The sequence below is a fragment of the Gekko japonicus genome, unplaced genomic scaffold (assembly GCF_001447785.1).
Source record: "Gekko japonicus isolate JY-2015 unplaced genomic scaffold, Gekko_japonicus_V1.1 scaffold3643, whole genome shotgun sequence".
NCBI classification, from domain to species: domain Eukaryota; kingdom Metazoa; phylum Chordata; class Lepidosauria; order Squamata; family Gekkonidae; genus Gekko; species Gekko japonicus.
This window is the reverse complement of record NW_015174951.1, coordinates 41168-64164: the sequence shown is the minus strand read 5'-3', so window position 1 is coordinate 64164 and position 22997 is coordinate 41168. Positions and strand designations below refer to the sequence as shown.

The 22997-nt window shown below is 46.4% G+C and overlaps 1 protein-coding gene across 1 annotated transcript in view; it reads right to left on the bottom strand.

The window, feature by feature from the left end:
- Positions 1-22997, bottom strand: part of BIN2 (bridging integrator 2) — a 40452-nt gene that overhangs the window by 5025 nt on the left and 12430 nt on the right. The window contains exons 2-12 of the mRNA XM_015425133.1: positions 22650-22730; positions 22048-22102; positions 20301-20395; positions 18596-18691; positions 16352-16459; positions 13824-13909; positions 11656-11731; positions 10103-10185; positions 7528-8392; positions 1060-1131; positions 699-794 (exon numbers count right to left, since the gene is read on the bottom strand). Coding sequence (XP_015280619.1) covers positions 699-794; positions 1060-1131; positions 7528-8392; positions 10103-10185; positions 11656-11731; positions 13824-13909; positions 16352-16459; positions 18596-18691; positions 20301-20395; positions 22048-22102; positions 22650-22730 — 1713 coding nt within the window. The remainder of the gene's footprint in view (positions 1-698; positions 795-1059; positions 1132-7527; positions 8393-10102; positions 10186-11655; positions 11732-13823; positions 13910-16351; positions 16460-18595; positions 18692-20300; positions 20396-22047; positions 22103-22649; positions 22731-22997) is intronic.

Sequence of the window (22997 nt, the reverse complement as noted above, 5' to 3'; positions counted from 1 at the left end):
GCTACACAGAGGCAGGCAATGGCAACCCACCTCTGAACGCCTCTTGCCTTGAAAACCCTATGGGGTCACCATAAGTTGACTTTACAGCCTGCCCCCCCAAAAAGTGACAGAAGAAAAAGGTAGCTAAGGAGGGGTGAGGCCTGGGAAATCCAGGGAACCCTCCATGCAGAATCTCTGTTGCCACTGTAAATGCCTCTGCCTCTGCATTTGCAGCAACAATGAGAGCTGCGTGGAGAATTGTCGCAGTGTAGAGGCAACCTTGGAGAGGGAAGGGGAGAAGGGCAAGGAAACATTCTCTGCCTTGAGCTATTGCTTTCATGAATGTCCTGTATCTAGTGTTGCCAATCTTTTCTTTCGAAAGCATTCACCTCTTTATGGATCCAAGGGAGGGTCTGAGGAAGAATAAAAAGTAAAGGTAAAGGTTCCCTTGCTCGAAAGCCAGTCGAGTCCGACTCTAGGGTTGCGGTGCTCATCTCCATTCCAAAGCCGAAGAGCCAGCGCTGTCCGAAGACGTTTCCGTGGTCATGTGGCCAGCATGACTAAACACCAAGGCGCACGGAATGCTGAGGAAGAATACTTATCCTTCAATACATCTGTTAGTTCTTAAGATGCTGCAAGACTCTTTAGCGTGCTCACAGTAGGGCTAGATATTCACATCATTTCCAACAACAGTGCCATTCTAATAACCCCAGCATTACCTGTGCCTGGGCATCCGGCAGCACCAGGATGACCTCCCCTCTTTCAAATTGCAGGTGATTCTCATCATCTGAGGTATGAGCCTGGATTGCTTGAGCCTGGGACGAGAAGCAGGATGCCAATAAAGTTTTGATTTTCTAGAACAGCCAGCCATCTGGGCTGGTTTTATAACTTTGGAAATCCCATATGACTCTCAGTAACCAGCATTTGCAATATAACATTCCGAATACCTTCTCCCAATAGTTCATAGGCCTTAATATCTACACCCTTGGAATTATGCTCCCCCACCCCGCTTAATGCAAGCAAATGTCTTATGGATTCATTTTCTAAACAGCCTAGAACTGTAACGTTTGTACTTCTCACCTTGAACAGGAAGTCCAGAGGAAGTTTGCTATCGTTCTCTCTCTCATCTTTGGAGAAGAAGGTTGAGGCGATCTACAATAAAAAGTGTATGAATTCAGCTATTCTGTAGTATGGAATCATCTACAACCAGACCTGAAATTTTTACTCTAAATTTCTGGACAAAGCAAGACCATAACTCAAGTCTGGGAACCTTTTTGGAGAGGTAGTATTGGCTTTTCTGTCCTGAGGAAAGTGTAAAGTGGTTTAATCACTGTAACTGGGGTTTTATGATTAATACTTGTCACCCACTCTGAGTTCTTGAGAAGGAGTAACAGAAGACACACAGAGTTTGGTGGAGCATACACTTGTCTAGAAAAATAAAAGAGAACATATTAATGTTTATTTTCTTTTAAGTAGTGCTGGAAGTCACAGTCTCTGAGCTGCATGTCTTTCAGTAATCCCACATACAGGCATTGTGGTAAAGACACTGCTTATGGTCAGAGAAGTTTTTCCAATTATTTTCATAACACTGTGTTTCTTTCTTTCTTTTTACATAACTCAACATAAGAAAATGCAACAACTACAATGAATTATATGCTAGCCCGAAACTTGGATTTTGAGCAGGGAAAAAAGGAAAGGAAAAGGGCAAAGCTACATTTTGATATAAATTTAATTACATCAAAGTATCATTTGAGAGCCCTGAGCTGGATAGCCTAGGCAAGTCCAGTCTCAAAGAAGGTTGAGGCGATCTACAATAAAAAGTCCCTGCATGAATTCAGCTATCCTGTAGTATGGAATCGTCTACAGCCAGACCTGAAATTTTTACTCCAAATTTCTGGACGAAGCAAGACCAAAACTCAAGTCTGGGAACCTTTTTGGAAAGCTAGTATTGGCTTTTCTGTCCCGAGGAAAGTGTAAAGTGGTTTAATCACTGTAACTGGGGTTTTACGATTAATACTTGTCACCCACTCTGAGTTCTTGAGAAGAAGTAACAGACGCACAGAGTTCGGTGGAGCATACACTTGTCCAGAAAAATAAAAGAGAACATATTAATATTTATTTTCTTTTAAGTAGTGCTGGAAGTCACAGTCTCTGAGCTGCATGTCTTTCAGTAATCCCACATACAGGCATTGTGGTAAAGACACTCTGCATATGGTCAGAGAAGTTTTTCCAATTATTTTCATAACACTGTGTTTCTTTCTTTCTTTTTACATAACTCAACATAAGAAAATGCAACAACTACAATGAATTATATGCTAGCCCGAAACTTGGATTTTGAGCAGGGAAAAAAGGAAAGGAAAAGGGCAAAGCTACATTTTGATATAAATTTAATTACATCAAAGTATCATTTGAGAGCCCTGAGCTGGATAGCCTAGGCAAGTCCAGTCTCAACAGATCTCGGAAGTTAAGCAGGGTCAACTCTGGCAAGTACTTAGTTGGGAGGCCTCCAAGGAATACCAGCAGTCAGGAGGTGGGGGCAGGCCTTATTCAGCCACCTTTCTGAATATCCTCCAGGCTAGTAGGGGTCAGTCACCAGAGGTCACCATGACTTCCAGGTGCACACACACACCCGCATGTGCACACACATGAACATAAAAATACAAAACCCCCCCTCCCCAAAAAAAGTATCATTGCAGACAGGGCAATATGAAGATGTGACAGACTATAATAGACAATATCCATTGCACTTTTGTGATAAGTGTCTGCATGACCATATAGCATTGTGCACATCCATCATTTGTTGCCCCAGTAGTAGATAAATTCTTGCTTGGAAAGAGATGCCAACAGTCCAATCCAAAGCACAGTTACACCCTTCTAAGTACATTGAAGTCAGTGGGCTTAGAAGGGTGTAACTCTGTTTGGGAGTGGGCTGCGAATCCTCTACTCATTGTTGGGAGAGAAAAGATGGAAGGGCTGTTGATTGGGGTTGATCCAGCTGGGAGTAAGGCTACAACCTATTCTGGATGAGGCACCAATCCCTTTGAAAAAGCAGGCTGTCGATCACATTGGATGAAAAATTCACAGCATCCCTACTCTCAGCTGGAAAACTACATCCTGTGCGATAGATAGGTTGTATGTTCTCCTTGTCATTGTTATATGCCAATGATAATCAGCATTGCACATACGATATGTATTTTGACATCAACTGTCACTAATTGATTCTTGCCTACTATCTAAATAGATTCATTTACTGTCATGCTTCAATGTTCAATGGTCAACATTCAACACTGCTGTCCTAATTTGGGAGTGCTCTCCTTGAGTGTGTAGCAGGTGGTTAGTACACAGTTGGGAATCAGGAAGGTGGTGTCCCAGAAGACAGATAAGGATTAGAAGAGGCGGTTCATACTCAAACGTTAGAGGGACAATGATGCTATTATTCCCCTGGAGAGCCCAAATCTCACATCCACCATAAACTAGGGTTGCCAGCTCTGGGTTGGGAAATACCTGGAGATTTTGTGGGAGGAGCCTGGGGAAGGTGGGGTTTGGGGAGGGGTGGGACCTCAGCAAGGCACAACGCCATAGAGTTGACCCTCCAGAGCAGCCATTTTTTCCCCAGGGGAATTAATATATGTTGTCTGGAGGTCAATTGTAATACTGGGACATCTCAAGGCCCCACCTGGGAGTTGGCAGCCCTAGCCATGAACCCTCTAGGTGGCCTTAAGCAATCCATTATTGAACCAGTTGCACTATGGGGGTGGGGGTGGAGTGCCAAGCAGTGTTCCCTGTAAGCTGAGTTAGTGTGAGCTAGCTCACCGTTTTTTAGCCTCCGGCTCACACATTTTTGTCTCAGCTCAGGAAGGATGGCTCCAGAACACACTAATTTATGCAGTAGCCAAATCACCTGCTCACAACTTTAATGCCGGTAGCTCACAAAGTAGAATTTTTGCTCACAGGACTCTACAGCTTAGAGGGAACACAGGTGCCAGCCTACTTTACAGGGCTATTAAAGGCTACTGAGATGATACATACATTTGAGCACTCAAAATGCACCGTGTTGCTGTTAATGTCTTTCTGCTGGTTTGCCAAGGGGCAAAGAACTTACAAATACGCCTTCAGTCAGCAGCACCTTGGAACATTTCGCACCAAGCCCCTATTTCCAGCCGCGATTTAACAAACCTATCACTGTGTGCTTTCTTCCTTTGTTTTTTAGGAATCCAAGCTGGTTTTGCCTGTCAGACAGGATTGCTTTGCCTGTTCAAGTCTGGCATGTTTGATGCAATCCAGCTTCCCAAGCGAGAGCTCTGTTTTTGAAAACCGGCTAAGCACATTTATGCAGCAGCAATAAACCATCCTGCAATGCAATAGTGGCCTTGATGTGATCACAAGCAAACATTGCTTTAAAGAAGTGGTTCAGAATAATCTCATCCGAAAGTCTGACTGGCCGTTGATGGCTAAATGGATCTTTGGTCTGTCCTAGCAGAACTGTTTGTATGTCTGCCCTGCTGTGTTTCCCCCCCTAATTCTAAATGGTCATCTCGGCCTAAGGCTGCCAGCATTGAGTTGGGAAATACTTCGAGATTTGGGGGGTGGAGCCTGAAGAACAGAGGGTGGGAAGGTGAAGGGCAACTATGGGGAATAATGCCATAAAATCCACCTTCCAAAGTGGCCATTTTTCTCCAGGTGAACTGATCTATGTCACCTGGAGGTCGGTTGTAATAGCGGGGGATCTCCAGCCACTACCTGGAGGTTGGCAACCTGATCTCAGCCAGAGATGGGCTTGTGCTGTCGGTAGCGGTGCCTACCTAGGAGCGGGGCCTGACGTTCCACTGGAATCACAACTGATCTCCAGACTATAGAGGTCAGTTCCCCTGGAGACAATGGCTATTTTGAAAGGTGGACTCTGTGGCATTACATGTTTGCTCAACTCCCTCCCCAAATGTTGCCCTTCCCAGGCACCGCCCCCCCCCCAGTCTCCAAGAACTTCCCAAGCCAGAGTCGGCAACTGTAGTTGTAGGTATCCTCTACCGAAAGCCAGCCACACCATGATGCTGGGTGCGTGTGTGTGTCTCTGTTTGGATCTTTGGACTTGAAAGTAATCAAAAGGGAGGATGTGAATTGGGGCTACAGTGCTAGGGAAGGGGCAAACCTTCTCCCATACAGCCAGGGGTCATTTCATAAAAAAGAGGTGCAGGAGCTCATTAGCATAACTCATTTGCATATGCCACACCCCCTGACATCACTGGAAGTGTGTCAGAAGGCACCCACCACTCAGGCTCCACTGGACTGTTTTGGATTGCTAGCTATTGGGGGGGGGGAGGAACATGCAGATCTGTCCTCGCAGAGGAGGGAGAGCTTGTACCTGAATAAAACTTGGTCTTAAAGGTGCCACTGGACTGTTTTGGATTGCTAGCTATTGGGGGGGGCGGAGGAACGTGCAGATCTGTCCTCGCAGAGGAGGGAGAGCTTGTACCTGAATAAAACTTGGTCTTAAAGGTGCCACTGGACTGTTTTGGACCAGGGAGCTGGGGGGGGGGGGCTCTGCAGCTTACCTGGCTGCTTCTTGCTCTGACTGAGGGCTGCTGGGAGCAGGATGTGGGGCTTGTTGCATGTGCCCGCCCCCTGGGCTCTTTACTGCCGGAGCTCCGCTCCTGTGCACTCCGGCAGGAAATGACCCCTGCATACAGCACTGATCAAAAATAGCCCCAGTGGAAGGGCAGATTGGCCATTATGACCACTGGTAAATTTCAGGGGGGATGACCTCAGGGCTCCCTCTCCTAAGCCCCTACACCTGGGCTCAGACAAGTGTGAGCAGCTGTTGAGCACAGGGAGGCCACAATGCCCGAGTGAGTTATATGGTGGTCACTGCCAAACATAGCCCACGTAAGCCTTGTGGCGGCTGCTGCCAGCTAGGGTTGTCAACTTTGGGATGAGAAATTCCTGGAGGTTTGGGGGTGACGCCTGAGAAGGGCAGGCTTTGGGGAGATGAAGGACCTCAGCATGATATAATGCCACCCTCTAAAGCAGCCATTTCCTCCAGAGGAAATGATCTCTGTCGTCTGGAGATCAGTTGTAATTCTGGGACATCCCCAGGCATCACCTGGAGATTGGCAACCCTATGCCAGGCCCGACCCAGGCAAAGTGTATAATGGCTACTGCCAGACTCATCCTGGCCCAGGCAAGATGTGAGGCAACTGCTGCTAGTTAGGTTTTGTGGTGGCTCCCTCTAGGCCCAGCCCAGCCCAGCCCAGCCCAGAGAAGTTGTGAATCTGTGACAAAAGAAAGGTAATGTTGCTTAATGATTGGTCAGGAAAGGGCTCTGTCTAAGAAACTATCAGGGCCTGGATAAGGTGACTTCCGCCCCCCCCACCCCTGGCGGATGGGAGGGAGCTGGTGAGTGTGTGTGTGTGTGAGAGAGAGAGAGACAGAGTAGGAACTAGGGCTGCCAAGTGGGGGCGGGGGGCGGGTAAACCCCCACTTTGGAGGGCCGATTTCCACCGCCGTGGAATCGGGCTCCGGGGGGAACTCCGCCCCCCGAAGCGCAGCGTCACGGGAAGTGACGTGCACGTCTACCATGTTGGGGGCGTGGCCCAGATTGGGGAGGGAAAACTCTATGGTTTTCCCTCCGTCGATCGTGGCCACGCCCTCAACGTGGTCGACGTTGTACGTCACTTCCTGTGATGTGCTGGCGGCGCGTGCGCGCTTCGCGCGCACATCCAGGGACAGCTCCCGGAGCCAGTCAGGGCTCCCCTGCCGGTGAGTATTTTGCACTTGGGAACCCTAGTAGGAACAGTAGTTTTAAATTCTGGAATAGACAGAAACAGATACTACTGGAAGTTGGCTGAAGCACTTGTAAGGGGCAGAATCTCTCTCTGGAGATTTATTTTATTTATTTTCGAGATTTTTATTCTGCCCTCCCCAAAGTGGGCTCAGGGCGGATCACAAAGCCCCGTCCAAGACTCATTACAATAAGATCACATTAAAAACAGGTAAAACACTAACAATACAGATTGGCTGTCCTGTGCCTTCATCTGTGGTGCGCTTGTATGTTTATTTTATATTTATTTTATTTTAAAAAGCAAATGTCTACAAAAGCCCTGTAAATCTCCAGTGTTGTATCCTCCAAAGGGAACCAACCCAGGTCAGCGCTGCCCAGGGGTCATTTCGTAGAAAAAGAGCTACGGGAACTCATTAGCATAACTCATTAGCATATGCCACACCCCCTGACATCAGGGGCCCGGCGGTGGACCTGCAAGGCCAGCGGGAGTGCGAGGAAGCCCCGCCAAGGCCCTCCCTGGCCTCAGGCAGGCAGGGGTGGGGAGAGGCAGGGAGGAAGCAACTTACCCTCCCTCTTCTCCTGCCTCCTCCTGGCTGAATGAGGGCTGGAAGTGGGGCGGCCGGAAGCAGGGGGCGGGGCTTCATCATGTGCCCCGCCCCCTGCACCTCACCCGGGGGAACTGCGTTCCCCCGCGTTCCCCCCCGAAATGACCTCTGGCGCTGCCTGTGAAACTCCACACCGCTCAGGACAGTGAGAAGTATATAATATCCTACCTGAGTGTTGGTGACCTTTGGTGAAACATCTATTTCTTCAATGCTTCCGTCACTGCTGACATCATCTTCAGTATTCCCGCACTGCTGACAGCTCCCTTCCTCGGTCTCTGTTTGATGAGGTGGCATCTTATCAATTGCCCCTGTAAGCCCACTGTTGGTGTTACTGGGTACATCTTGGACGGCTTCAGCTTGGGTGGAAGACCCAGAATCTTGGAGACTTTTTTCAGGACTCTCTGAAGTGTCACTAGGTGGCGACTCGTTCTCCTGATGATTCGATTCCTCAGTCTGAGCATTGTTCTGAGTGTCTTCAGAGGGCTCGGCTTCCTGTTTGGGTGGAGCTGTAACCTTGCTGCTTAGACAGGGCAGAGAGCTTCCTTCTTTCTCACAAAGGTCACTTGTTTCGGAGTTATCGATCGAAAGGGGCCGTGTGGTGTCTTCTGGGTCTCTGTGAACAATTTGGCCTTTGCTGGCTGCCTCAAGCAGTGCCTCTGATAATATCCCTGCTGCCATATTATTTGCAAACGCCTCGACTTCCTGGGGGGTGTCTTCAGAAAGGCTTATGGGCTTCTCCAGTACTTCAGCTTGGTTGTCATCTTTGGGCTCTGTAGCAACAGAAGAGTCTGCCTCAGCTACATCTGGCGCTTCATTCTGCAATACTGCAGCTGAAGATGCAGGGTTCTCTTCCTCTGTCTCACTGGCTCCGCTGGATATAGATGCCCCCTCTGTTGTGGAAAGAGATTCGCTTCCATGGTCTGAGAAAGTGGCAGGAGGAGATGTTGGTGCCTCACTAATGCTACTCCCCGGAGACATGAAAGAGGCACTGGTTGGACTTACAGGAGAGGAGATGACCAGGGAACTTCTGTTACTGCACGAGGAGAAATGAGAACATTTGAATGTGTTGTTTCTAATGAAAGCCATAATAGTGAAATGCAGGGGTCATTTTGTAGAAAAAGAGCTACGGGAACTCATTAGCATAACTCATTAGCATATGCCACACCCCCTGACATCAGGGGCCCGGTGGTGGACCTGCAAGGCCAGCGGGAGTGTGAGGAAGCCCCGCCAAGGCCCTCCCTGGCCCCAGGCAGGCAGGGGTGGGGAGAGGCGGGGAGGAAGCAACTTACCCTCCCTCTTCTCCTGCCTCCTCCTGGCTGAATGAGGGCTGGAAGCGGGGCGGCCAGAAGCAGGGGCTTTGTCATGTGCCCCGCCCCCTACACCTCACCCGGGGGAACTGTGTTCCCCCGCGTTCCCCCCCGAAATGACCTCTGGTGAAATGGAACCTCCATGCTCAGAGGTTGTGTATATCCCAAGTACCAAGTTCTGGGACAAACAAAGCAGGGTTGTTGCCCTCATGCTCTACTTGAGCTCTTCCTAAAAGCAGCTGTCCTGCAAGAAACCTGGACTAGGTGGACTTTGGTCTCATCCAGTAGGTCAACTCTTAGCTTCAAGCCTATCATGCTTTGGGGGAAGGTCGGTGGTAGCTCAGCAATAATGAAAATGAAAATTCCAATTATTTGAATTACCCAGGTGCATGAGGCTCTCTTTATTGACAGCCCTTCCTTACTACAGTGCTGTTTTCAGGCGCATCCACACGGGGGTCATCATCCATTTACCCACTTTCCAACTTTCCCCCTGTTTTGCTGCAATCTTTCCCAATGCTATCTTGGTATGATCGTTTTATAAATACTGTAGTCAATGTGGTTTTGCGTGCTGTTGGACAGGGAGGTGCACATTTTTGTAAGTCCTGCCTGCATCGGTTCCATTTTCCTTGAACCAGAACCCCCATGACTGACATTCCCCCCATACACACATGGCCGACCGAAGGGCTTTTTCTCCTCAAACCAGTAACTGACAGATTGCTACAGCAACATTCTCAGAATTCCTTTATTGGCTCTGTGATTCACAGCCCATACGGGTAGCTCTTAGCTGTACAGACAGATGAAAGAAAAGGAAAACTGTTATTGCCCAAGTGGCCCCCCCATCATGGCTGCCAAATCCCCCCATGTCACTGGAAGGCTTTTTAAAAAAATTGGTAATTGGCACGCCCATTATTGCCTCTGTATCTGAGAACTAGCAGGCTGAATAGTCCTGACTCTGGGAACCTAAGCAAGGTCGGCCCTGATTGGTACTTGGATGGGAGACCACCAAGGAAGGCTGGGGTTGTTAAGCAGAGGAAGGCAATGGCAAACAACCTCTGCTTGCCGGTTGCCCTGAAGACCCCATGAGAGGTTGCCGTAAGTTGGTTGTGACTTGACGGCACTCAATTATTATATTATTTGAGAGTGACCTGGACAATTGTTGCTGTGTGAAAGGATCCCAAGATAAACTAATACCATTAATGCTTCTATGAACCACAGGAGAATGGGAAATTAATTCACAGTGCCATCCTTAGACCACTTTCCAGAGAGTAAGCCCCATTAAACAGACATGAGTAAGATTCTGAGTAGATCTGCTGAAGATAGCTCTCACAGGCTCCTAACTGGCACTCAAAACAGTTTGAGTTCTGGCAAGAGAGAATTTTAAAGCACTTGGCTCCTTCAAACTCCAAAGTGCCCATGGGAAACAGGAAATCACTTACCTGGATACTCCTTTAATAATGAAGACTTTATTGGAGTGTTGTTTTTCCAGTTTGCTCATCACATCATACAGGTCGTGGTTCAGCTGGAAGCAGGGAAAGCATCTCTCAGACCCAGTGACCAAAGGGATTCTTCCAAATAATTCCATACAAATAATTTAAATATCAAGTTGTTGGTTTTGGGGGGAGGGGTGTTGCTAGCTGCTTTACATCCCCTTATATTTGAGATTTTCCTCCATTCCCATTATTATATGTCTTTCTCTCCCAGAAATAATTGGACATAGTATCTGATAAACGGTTTTATATGTATTTCTTTTGGTGTAGTGGTTACAGTGTTAACGCTAGGATCTGGAAGACCCAGGTTCAGACCCCCACTCACTCTGGCTGTGGTCACACACACTAAATAATCCACTTTCAATCCACTTCCAATGCACTTTCCAAGTGGATTTTTACTGTGTGAACTGGCAAAATCCAATTCGAAAAGTGCACTGAAGTGGATTGAAAGTGGATTATTTAGTGTGTGTGACCACCAATGTTCCCTCTAAGCTGTGGAGTCTTGTGAGCAAAACTTCTATTTTGTGAGCTACTGGCATTAAAGTTGTGAGTGAGCGATTTGGCTCCTACATAAATTAGTTTGTTCTGGAGCCATCCTTCCTGAGCGAAGACAAAAATGTGTGAGCCAGAGGTTAAAAAACTGTGAGCTAGCTCACACTAACTCATCTTAGAGGGAACACTGGTGACCACATGGAAACTTGCTCCGGGCCAAACTAGATGTGACCCTGTCCTTGGAAATGCCACTGCTGCCATTTTAAAGTCATTCAAAAATGCAATGCGGCCCTGATCCAGATCAGGCTCACAGTGTGGTGGGCTAACGCCCCCCTCCGCAGCTGTTTCAGCTCTTGAAAACACGTGTGTGTGGGGGAAACAAGAGCACTGCACTGTAGACCAATCAGGATCAGGCCCTCATGGCATTTTAAAATGACTTTAAAATGGCAGCAGTAACCTGTGGTGGCCACTAAGGTGCTGTCCCACCACCTTTAGTGACCTTGGGGCAGGCATTCTCTCTCATTCTAACCCACCTCTCGGGGGTTTAGTGAAGATAAAATGGAAGAGAGGAAAACTGTATTGTAAGCACTGCCCATTGGGGAGAAAAGTGTATAAGAATTATATCAAGTGAAGAGATCCCAGTAGAAATTCTAAACAAAGAGAAATGGGGGTGGCTCAGATTTTTTGTGTAAACCATTTTGATATTGGCCGTATCTGCATTTGCATTTTAAAATCATTTTCGTGCTGCTGTGACACCGTCTTTCTCTATGCTTGTTTGAATGTTGTTTGGAGAAGATTCTTTTAAAGCAGTGCAGAGGTGCAATGACAGTGGAGCCACCCCAAAGGACGATAAACATATGTGGACTTGCGAAAGTATGCTAGCACTCTTGAGGTGTGAAAATGACACCAAATGTAGACAGTTTTTTTGAAGATGGAATCAGAAGGCTGGAACACCGGTGGGAAAGACAAATGCAGATTCCACCACTGTCAGCAACAATATGCTTGCTTACCTTACTCATTTCCTTGTAGAAGATATCTCTCAAATTGGAAATATTCTGGAATATGGTCACATAGCATGCAATTCGGCTGGAAAAATAAAAGATGGAACACAATGAAACAAACCAACTCCAAACGATAGGGAAGGACATAATGAGTTTCTGCTATTGGGTGTGGCCTATTATGCTAATGAGTTCCTGCTGGGCTTTTTCTACAAAAAGAGCCTATACTAATACTACCTTAAAAAAAAGACTAGCCTAGCACTTTTTGCCCTGACATGCTAGTTTTCTAGGTGAAGGGAACTTTTCACCTCACTGGAGAGTGTTTAAACATGTGATCTCCTATCTGAGTTGATATAGTCCAACAAGAGAGGCATCTCATGATTCTACTTTGAGAGCTGATGCAGATAGATTACATGGTAATGTATGTAATTTCTGGGACTGTACCAGGCTGGAGGTGGTGGGTGTTTGAATGCACCCCCCCCACGATCTCCCTACCCATGAGAAACCAGAATGCCAAAAATAGAGATACAAATTTGTTGACTAAGTTTTTCCTTGCTTGCATGAGGAGGTTATTCTTCTAACTTGGGGGAACACTCAACATGCATCCTGCCCCATGCGCAATGGGAAGTGATCCAATTCAAGGAAATGGCCAAGAATGATGTCACACTTATGAATCTGCTTCCCTTGGTCTGGTACAATTGTTTTCTCGGGTTGTATAGCGATGCCAGATGAACCCTCAGTCTCATAAAAGGGATCTAATTTTAGCTCATTTCCCTTTCCTCTGCACTGTAACCCTGGTGGCTGTTCAAATCATCTCAAGAATAGCCTTTAAAAAAAAAATACAACATCCCCATGGCCTTCTTCTTTGCATCATTTAAGGAGAGTTAGCGTTACATGAGCACACTAAAGTGCACCATCCAGGCATTTCTGTAGGGAGGTAAGAGTTCTGTTCAGCTGTATTGCCAAGAATCTGCAAAGCCACAGTGGCAGGAGGGGCACAACCAGCTTTGAGCCTTCCTTCTGGAAATGCCACATGCAGAAGAATATGAGGCACAGCAGAATTTTCTCCTTCCCCATTGCATGGAATTGGGTATAGGAAAAACGGCAGTGCCACAACTGTGCATCCTTTACATCTAACTTATTTGCTAGCTAGCTAGCAGAAGCTGGAATCCTGGCTATTTTACACTCTCAGAAACTAGCTAGTTTATAATTTGGTTCAAACACCTCTTCTTCTGTTTCTTCCTGCAAATTGCTCACGTCGCTGCACAAATGCAGCATTTATTAACCAATTAAAATACCCATGCATAAAATTCTGGGAAGAGGAACCGAATAGAAATGCATGGAAATTAATTTCAAGACATGAAGGGTAAGAAGCAAAATGAAGCCAGATAACATACAATTGGAAAACTGACAGGGGATGCAACTGGACATGACCAAAATCTTAAGCTTACTGCTGAAAGGGAGGAGCTGTGGCTCAGTGGAAGAGCCTCTGCTTGGCATGCAGGAGGTCCCAGGTTCAATCCCTGGCATCTCCAGTTAAGAGGACCAGGCAATAGGGGATGTGAAAGACCTCTGCCTGAGACCCCGGAGAGCTGCTGCCAGCCTGAGTAGACAATACTGACCTTGATGGACCAAGGGTCTGAGTCAGCATAAGGCTTTCATGTGTGAAAGACTTTGCAGAACCCCTCTCCCACCTTCTCCCTCCGTAATGCTGAGTTCCTGAAGAGTATGATGTCATAACCTTCCCTGATCCTTGTTACTCATGGCTGCTGAGTGGCAAAGGGGCAGAGGGGAAGGAGACACAGGATGGGACTCAAAATGGACAATGCAATGATGTCCAGTATTCCAGGAACTTGATGTGATGGGGAAGAAGAACTGGATGCAAGGTCCCCATTGCTGGAGAGCAACCTCCCCTTTGATGCCACCTCTACTTCCATTCCTAAATCATGGCTTTAAGAACCAGAGCCTATAATTCTATTCTATGGAGTTTGCTGCCACCCTGTGGGCCCCAAACATCAGTTTCCCTCTTCCTGTTCTAGGGAAGGCTCTTTCCTTGATTTTGAAAGGGTTTAAAATTGCATTTGAACACTTCAAGTTGCTATGTTTTTTTATACCCCAGTTATACCTTCAGGGCTAGGTTCATAACTCTCAGACTGGGCTAACTAGCTAGCCAGTGTTACCTGTTGTAAAGAACAGGCAAGTCTTCTCTTAGTTCTTTGTTGATCTCCTCAAATACAGCTTGGGCTTTGTAGAACTCTTCTTCAGCCTGCAGGGCCGCAAGAGAAATCATGTAAGCCTTAACACAGCTGAGCAAAAGGATTCTGAATGCAGAACTTGGTTACACGCGACATACCTACATCACATCCATGTCTGAGAGCTCGGAAGGCTCCCCCGGAGGGCTGCTGGATGCATTTCTCCACCTGTTGCTTCTCTGAAAAGCTCTCATCAGGCAGCCTCTGCATGTTTGCAAGGATGCAAACAGAGTTTTGTGTGTATGACCAGGCATCTTTGTGAAGATTGTGCGGAAGTAGCTATGTGAGTACGTAAGAAGCTCTGACAAAGGTATCTGACAAAGGGAACTTTGACTGTTGAAAGCTTATACTCCAAAAATCTTGTTGGTCTCTAAGGTGCTACTGGACTCAAATCTAGCTTTACATAGGCTCCGGTCACACGGGCTGGAAAATGCGGGAGGGAAGCGTGGCTGTTTGCCCCAGAGCAAAATAACGCGCAGCTGCACGATCAGACGTCCGGTTGAGGTCCCGTCGAGGTCCCGGGGTTAGGGGGGAGGTGCCAATCACACCACAGGCAAAGAAGCGGGGCGGCGTAGCAAACGGGGTTGTGTTGTTGTTTTTTAAACTGAAGTTTGCGCATGCTCCGTTGGGTGCTTGTGCGCATCCCATGGAGACTTGGAAAAAACCCCCCTTTTTGCGAGGGGACATGGGCGGGCGCCGGATGCCACCGGAAACGCGATCAGACGCCCGCCCTTGCCCCGCGGTTTCCGGAAACTAGTACCTCGGAGGTACTAGTTTTTTACCCCGCATCTTCGGCGGGAAGCCTCGGGTGAGCCATGGGAGCTCTACGCTTCCCAGATGTGGCGCGGTGATCGGGCCTGGAAAATCCGCCTATCTTCCGTCTCTGTAGCATGGCTAATGCTCCTTGTGACCGCAGCCATAGTATAGTAGGTGTAACGTACTATACAATTTCTTCATGAGGACTTGCAGCTATACTTTTGCTGTTAGTCCCGGTGGCGTCTCGTGAGTAAATGCACAGCATGGCCTGATTCAGATTGGGGAACTGCTGGGAGAAGGAGGAATTTCTGCCTTCTCCCCCTGTGCTGTTTTCTGCAGCTGAAGCAGCCCAAGGGCCACGGTGTGTGTGTGTGTGTGTGTTGCTTTTCTGTGGGGAGTCAGCCAATGCCCTGAATGCTTGCATGTGCTGACTCCCCACAAGAAAGTAACACTCCACCCTGTGGCCCCTGGGCTATTTTGGACACCAAAAACAGAATGGGAGGTGAGGGGGGGAGACAGGAATTCCCATGCAGTGTCCCAATAACAATCAGACCCTGCTGCATACTTATTTATGAGTTGCCCCTGCGAACCAGCAGCTAGAGTATAGCTGCAAGTCCCCTTGGAGCACTCACGCAGTTTGCAGCATCTAATTAGGCTCTGAGGCAAAGGCCTGCTGTCCCTGCCTTCCTCAGCTCCACTATGTCCTCCTGTTCATTATCTGAGCAAGGTTTATGCTTATCTCCTCTCTCCTTTAGTGGCTAGTTGTCTTTGCTTCTTCCCTTCCCAACTAGGGGGGGAAATTAGCCCAAGAAGCAATAGAACAAGCAAAAGCAATGGAGGGAGACGTGATCTCTTTTTTGATGTGTGTGTGGGTGTGGCTACTGGTCCCTTCCTCAAAACAGCTACTTGTCCCTGATCCTCCCCTTCTCAGTCTTGAAGGCCAGAAATAAAAGGAGCAGATGACCTGCAGCTCCTACCTTCCTGTTTGCTTATGATGCCCTCCAGCCCTCTCAGCCTTGTCTTTTGTTGTTGTTGTTCAGTCGCACAGTCGAGTCCGACTCTTCGCGACCCCATGGACCAGATCATGCCAGGCCTTCCTGTCTTCCGCCGTCCTCTGAAGTTTGCTCAACTTCATGTTCGTTGCATCTATGACACTGTCTAACCATCTCATCCTTTGCCGTCCCCGTCTTCTTTGACCTTCAATCTTTCCCAGCATCAGGGTCTTCTCCATTGAGTGCTCCCTTCTCATTTGATGGCCAAAGTATTTGAGCTTCAGTTTCATTATCTGGCCTTCCAGGGAACAGTCAAGGTTGATTTCTTGGCTTTGTCTTTAGCCTGTCTTAAAAGTTGGCTGTACTGGACAGGATGAAGTCAAGCAGCCTCCCCCCACACCAAATTCTGGGGGCGAAAGCCCTGCTTTCAAGTATTTTAGGATCAAGATGAAGAATCCAGAAGTCAGACTTTGGAAATTTCCCCATCAAAACTTTAATACTTCTGAGAATGTTACAGAAGCTACTAGATTTCATATTTTAATCCCTGTTCTATGCTATGTGGGGCATTGTCTGTTGCTATACCTGTTTGTTGATCATGTGATTGCATGGGAAGGGGACACATCCTGGCAGCTAAAATCCAAGAATAATCAGACATGTGGCAGGAAAGGAATTCCTGATTGTAAGAAAACTGCTCTGTGGTCTTTATACCTTTGCAATCTTAGCTTCATCTTTCTTTTTGGCATTCTGCAAGGCTTCCAAGTGATGCCTGCTGCTATCATAATCCACCAGTTTCCGTCCTCTCTTAGCAATCCGTTCCTGCACAGAGAATATACAGAAGAAAAACTTTACCAATCCCCCTCCCTTTTGCAAGATCTTTTAAAAGAGTGTACCCTGTTTCCCCAAAAATAAGACCTACCCCAAAAATAAGCCCTAGCAGGATTTCTATGCATTTGTGGTATAAGCCCTAGTGTGTCTTCTTGAGAAAAAATAAATATGACAGTGTCTTATTTTCGGGGAAACACGGTATCTCTGATCTAAGGAATGATAAACCAGCCGGAGACCAGCAGGGGACGGACGGACATGGTGTGATAGGTCTCCCCTTGGATATATGTATTTCAAAGAATATTTGTTCTAATTAGATTTTTATATCTCATAATGGTGAGAGAGATAACAGCCTAGCAGGAATAATCACAAAATCTGAAATAGGAGGGACGGGAAGGACTTCTTCCTGAATAGTACTTCTGAAATCCACAAGCAGAAGCCTTATACTTTTGTTAGGTAGGACCAACACAAGCTTTTCAGTTTGTGCCAAGTAATGCTTTAGGGAGATCTGATGTATGCCTGGCTTTTATATTTCCTAAGGGAAGTAGCCTTTCCCCCCCTTTTTTGCTAATTTGCCCCAGTAACCTTTCGTGCAACTTGAAATCTGTTTGGTAGGCAGGGATCATCTAATCTTATGATTCAATAACATCTTTTGCTCTCGGGGATTTTCTATCATACCCCGAAACATGGTTTAGTGTGTGGAAAAGGGAAGTTGAAGCATTTCATGACAAAGAGTTAAATAACAGCACGTGATAACTGCTGCAAATCAGACTGACATTAACGGTTTGGACCTGGTTAAAAGAGGCAACCACAGGCCTGTGGCTTTTTGTTTATGTACAGACCCTAACTATTTTAAAGGCCCTCCCAAATAATAAATGATGCCGATGAGGGCTAGAGAGTTAGAACTGAACCATGGAGTCCCAGGTTCAAATCCTCACTCAGCAAGGAAGCTCACCGGATGTCTCTGAGAAAGTCACTCTCGGTCAGACTAACCAACTTCTCAGGGTTGTTGTGAGAAGAACATGAGATAATCCCCATGTATGCCTCCCCCAACTCCTTTTAAGTGTGAGATGTAGTATAAATAATGATAACAAGAATTACTCGCTTACTCTAATAATCTGGACAGTTGAATAAGTCTACATCTATTGAATGGTCAATAACACTAATCAATGGTGCAAACGTTCAGAGGAGACATTAGATAAAATGTCGAGTAAAGTATAGTAAAAAAGATCATCTAGATTTTAACCAGGGTTCCTTAAAGTTCATAGTTTAACCACTATACATTCATTTACTGTACACCCCTTGGATGCTTTTCAGTTGGTGTTGTTTCTTTCTCTGCATTTGAATGTACTTTTAAGTAAAAGAATAAAAATATAATTAAAAAAAAAGAATTATTGTTTGCCTCAATTTGCCATAGGTATATTTTTAGTCACAGTGGTGAGTGATGCTAGGATATGCTGGGATGTGACTGTTTATATAGCAGGGGATTTTTTTTTTGCGGCTTTTGTGGTTTTTAATTTTTTGGTGAGTATTTTGTGACTTCTGGAGACCCCTAGTGGGGCTTGGACGTTTCAGAGAGGTGGCTTGCTATTGCCTGCCTCTGGCCTCCCGGCCCTGGTATTCCTTGGAGGTCGCCCTTCCAAGTACTTGCCAGGGTCGGCCCTACTTAGCTTCCAAGATCTGACGAGACTGGGCTTTCCTGGGCTATCCAGGTCAGGGCGACTGATTTTGTGTTTTGATATGACTTTGTAAAGTGCCTTGATTAGCTAGTCTAGAAAACTGGTGTATATATTTCTTTGCCTACCTCTCCATTTATGTCATACTGTCGTCTTCATGCCTACTAGTGCATGGTATTAACACCAACATCCTGTTTAGATCCAAAGAAAGAAGAAGAAAAGAAAGAGAGCCCACACAGGCATGGACCACACCCAGAAGAAAGACTAGGGTAAAGTGGAGAGTTTCCAAATGAGCATTAAAAGAGACTGTATGAAGAGCAGCAGGAGAATTCCAAGCAGAAGATGTCCATAGTTTCTCCCCAGAAACCATGAGTGCTGGAAACATTTTTTTAAAAATGACAAGCTGAAATTCTTAGGGTCTCATGTCTATGCTAGTAAATGGATTCTGGCAAACCTTAATTTCATTGAACTGAGTCAAGTAGTTCTCCATGGTTCTGACGGCCTGGTCTGCCAACTTCTGCTCATAATCTTCCCACAGGAGGTCATTGCTCTGCAGGTAAAAATACACCGAGACATTTTTAAAAATGTGCTGGGATGTTAAATATACTCTCCAGCTTCTAGCCTTGTGAGATCACCCCTCAATTCCACTGAACCTTATGGATTTACAGGCTCATTCTCAAGATTTGTCATCCCTGGAGGCTGGAGTTCGATTTTTCATTCCTACTTCCCCAGTAACTTTTCAAAAGGCATTTCTTGTCCACTACCGGTGCCAAAGTAATGGAGTAATGGGTTTGTTGACGAGGCATTCTATTTGGATATAAATATGTTTTATAAGACAATGTTATGTATCACTCAAAACTCACGAGTCAGGTGAATGTATTTTGCAGGCTGGGCAGCTGCTTTACTTCTTTGCCATTTTCATGTCTATGAGTTTCCTCACTCAAGAACTACAAAATCAACTGAAGACTTGCACACTGGCAGGCAAATTGAGAAGAACTACAGCAAGTAGCCCTCAAGGCTTTAACTACATTACAAACTTACTTTGGGTGCTGTCACTTTGAGCACAGAATACCCCCACAAGAATCCTGGGAACCGTAGTTTGGAGAAGCTAAAATATCTCAAGAGATACCTAGCCCTGCTTTCAAAGAACTATACAATGCCAGGGAAGAGAGAATGATTGCTAGATCAGTTTGAGTCTCTAATGTGCACATGTCCAGAATATTTGCAAAAGTAATGAGTGTTCAATGGGATAACTAAAAGAAGTCTCTTACAGGCTTGCCATTTGCCTGCCGGCACCCCCCATGCCTTTGGTCCCAATCCCCCGCCCTTGAGAAACTGAGGAGTGGGAGAAAAAAATGGCCAGAAAATGGCCTCCATCGTGATGCTCTAGCAAATTCTCCATATCTCTATGGTCTTTACCACAGGATCAGGGGAAATACCTAGAGCATCATCTGAAAGTGACATCACATCTTCCCCACACTCAACCCTCCCCAAGCACCATACTTAAAATCTCCCAGCATTTGCTGAGGTAGTGCTGGCAACCATAAGCTCATATCTGTATGAAGTATTACATGTGTGTCTCTATCCTAAAAGAAATCAACCCTAACTGTTCCCTGGAAGGCCAGATACTGAAGCTGAAGCTCAAATACTTTGGCCACCAAATGAGAAGGGAGCACTCACTGGAGAAGACCCTGATGCTGGGAAAGACTGAAGGTCAAAGAAGAAGGGGACGGCAAAGGATGAGATGGTTAGACAGTGTTAACGATGCAACAAACATGAAATTAAGCAAACTCCGGAGCACGACAGAAGACAGGAGGACCTGGCGTGATCTGGTCCATGGGGTCGTGAAGAGTCGGACTCGACTGTGACTGAACAACAACAAAAATGTCTGTGTCTAAAGTGCCATCAAGTTGCAGCTGACTTATGGCGACCCCAGCAAGGGGCTTTCAAGGCAAGTGAGAAGCAGAAGTGCTTTGCCATTGCCTTCCTCTGCAGAGTCTTCCTTGGCGGTCTCCCTTCCAAGTGCCGACCCAGCTTAGCTTCCAAGTTCTGAAGAGATTGGGCTACACCATGCTACTTTCCCTCCCCCATGAAGTGATAACTGATAAATATTAGAGAACTATTAGGTCAACTGGATAACAGAGATATGGAACACTCACCTGTGCTATGGCTTTCAGGTCTTCGAATCCATCCCACTCAGCATTGTAAATTTCTTGCAGGGTCTCAGCCACTTTCTTGGAACTTTCATGCATCACTGAGAGAAAGGCAATACAGACAAACTGGTATCACCTGTCAGGCATCAGTCCTGAGTGAGAGAACCTGCCCACTGAGGTAATGATTGCATTTCATCTCTGACAATGTAGTCATAGGCATGCACATTGATTGGGAGAAAAGCCAGATGTAAATATTTAAATAAATAAAGGAGGTGAATTTATCCCACTTTCAGACCACTGAAATCAATGGTCTCACAGGTAGATCTGGCACAGCACTGTAGTAGAAGTTGCCCAAGGTCAGTTTATATATGTGTGATATGGCAGGGCTATTTTTGGGCAGGAACGCACAGGAACGGAGTTCCGGCTGGCTCCTGAGTTGGCCACGCCCAGCAGGAACTCGTTAGCATAATAAGCCACACCCAAGAGCAGAAACTCATTAGGATTGGCTACATTAGGGGTGTGTGGCCTAACATGTAAAGAAGTTCCTGCTACAAAAAAAGCTCTTGGTTTTGACAACAAACAAGGTAAACAGAATAAGAAGCAAAGGTGCATGTGGCTGGATGACCACACTTCTGGTAACATGGGGGTGCGGCCTAATAGGCTAATGAGATGTGCTGTCAGGGGTGTGGCCTAATATGTTAATGAGTTTCTGCTCTTCATGTTAGGCCACACACCCCTAATGTAGCCAATCCTAATGAGTTTCTGCTCTTGGGTGTGGCCTATTATGCTAATGAGTTCCTGCTGGACTTTTTCTACAAAGAAAGCCCTGGTGATATGAGTTGCTAGTTAGCATTAAGTCGCTAGGCTTTTACAGATCTTAGTGATAGTGGAACAGCAGGATACATTTGAGCCTGTATCAGTGAGAGGTTTTTGCAACTGTGGCAAAAGAAGCAGGCTGCCCTGAAATCAGCAAGGCAGATGGGAGGAACAGAGCTGGAATTACAAGCCGTGTGGGAAGTGAGGGACAAATAAGTAAGACAGGATAAGATGAAGAGCAGCCCGGACAAGGGCAAAGGCAAGAGGGCAGTCCTAGATGAAGATGGGTGGCCATGTCAGTCTGTCTGTAGCAGTAGAAATGAGTAAGAGTCCACCTTAAAGGCTAAGGAAATTTGTGGTAGGGTATGGATTTTTGCGAGTCACTGCTCACATCTTCAGATATCTTTCAGATATTCTTCAGGTATCTGAAGAAGTGAGCCGTGACTCACGAAGGCGCATACCCTACCACAAACTTTGTTAGTCTTTAAGGTGCTACTGGACTCTTACCCTTTTCTACTGCAGTCCTAGCCAGAGTGACTCCCTTCTTAGTCCACTCACTTTAAATGAACTTAGAAGGAGGTAGTTTTGCAGCCAACTGCACTGCCAGGCAAGCAGCACTGCAAGACAGGGTGGAAAATAGGGCTGCCACCTTTCAGGCAAGGTCCAGAGATCTCCTGGAGTTTCAGTTAATTTTCAAACTACTGCGATCAGTTCCCCCGGAAGAAATGGCTGCTTTGGTGGTGGTGGTGGACTCTATGGTATTATAACCCACTGAGGTGCTTCCCCTCTGCAAACCACGCCCATTCCGAAATCTCCAGGAATTTCCCAAGCTGGCGTAAGCAACCTTATATGACATATGATTGCATAATGTAGGAACTGTCTCGAAAGGCGGCAGCAGTTGGCCTGGTGGTGAAAAAGTGGCAACAGTTTTATGTACCTTTCACAGCATTAAGGAAACTTTTAAGATCCTTGTAGAGTTTCTGGCCTTCTGCCTGGAAAAAAACAGCAGGAGGAAAGGCATGTATGAAATGTTGTTAGTCGGATGCTGAGGGACCTTTAAGAGTTCCGCAGGGCCTGCAAGATGGAGCTCTTCTGCCAGACTTTTAGTTAGGGTGGCAGGCGTCCCCCTCTCTAGGGCCTCGACTCAGCAGATCAGATCTGTATTATCATCTAAGGACCTAAACTCCAAATAGACTGCATCGGTGAGGCTTTGACCATGATTTGTACCATAGGAATGTTGTTGTGTTTTATTGGGGGTTTTAATTATTTTTAATTCTTTGTATATGGTATATTGGTTACTGTGTCTGATGGAACCCGCCCCGAGCCCGCTATGCAGGGAGGGTGGGATACAATCCCAATAAAATAATAATAAAAACGCTATGTCCGTTTAGCATTCTATATTCAAGCCTGACTTTTCCATCTCTTCCCTCCTATATTTCAAGAAACCCTCTTTATACTGGTGCTTCTTTACCCCCTCCCCCAATATCCCAACACTTCCAAACTTGTCAGGGAGCTTCTCTATCTTCTGTTAGATACAACCTGCTGCTGGTGGAAATTGTACGAGCTTTGCTCAAACTGCTCATCTTTCGTTTCCACAGTTTTCCCCAGTTTCTGCAAAACCTGCGGAGAATGGGAAAGAAAGAAGACAATACCGTATTAAAAACTATCTTTTCCTTTAATCACAAAGTGAATAAAATATATCCTTAGTTCCAGCCTGAGAGTGCAAGAGGTTAGCAGAGGCCCCGGTCACACGGGAGGCTTTGATCCGTGAGAGGAACGGATCGGGGGCGCAGCAAGTGGGCACGATCAAACCGCAACATCTGGGAAGCGGCACGCACCCATCCCTGATCCGTCTCTTCCGGCCGAAGATGGGGATCAACCCCCCCC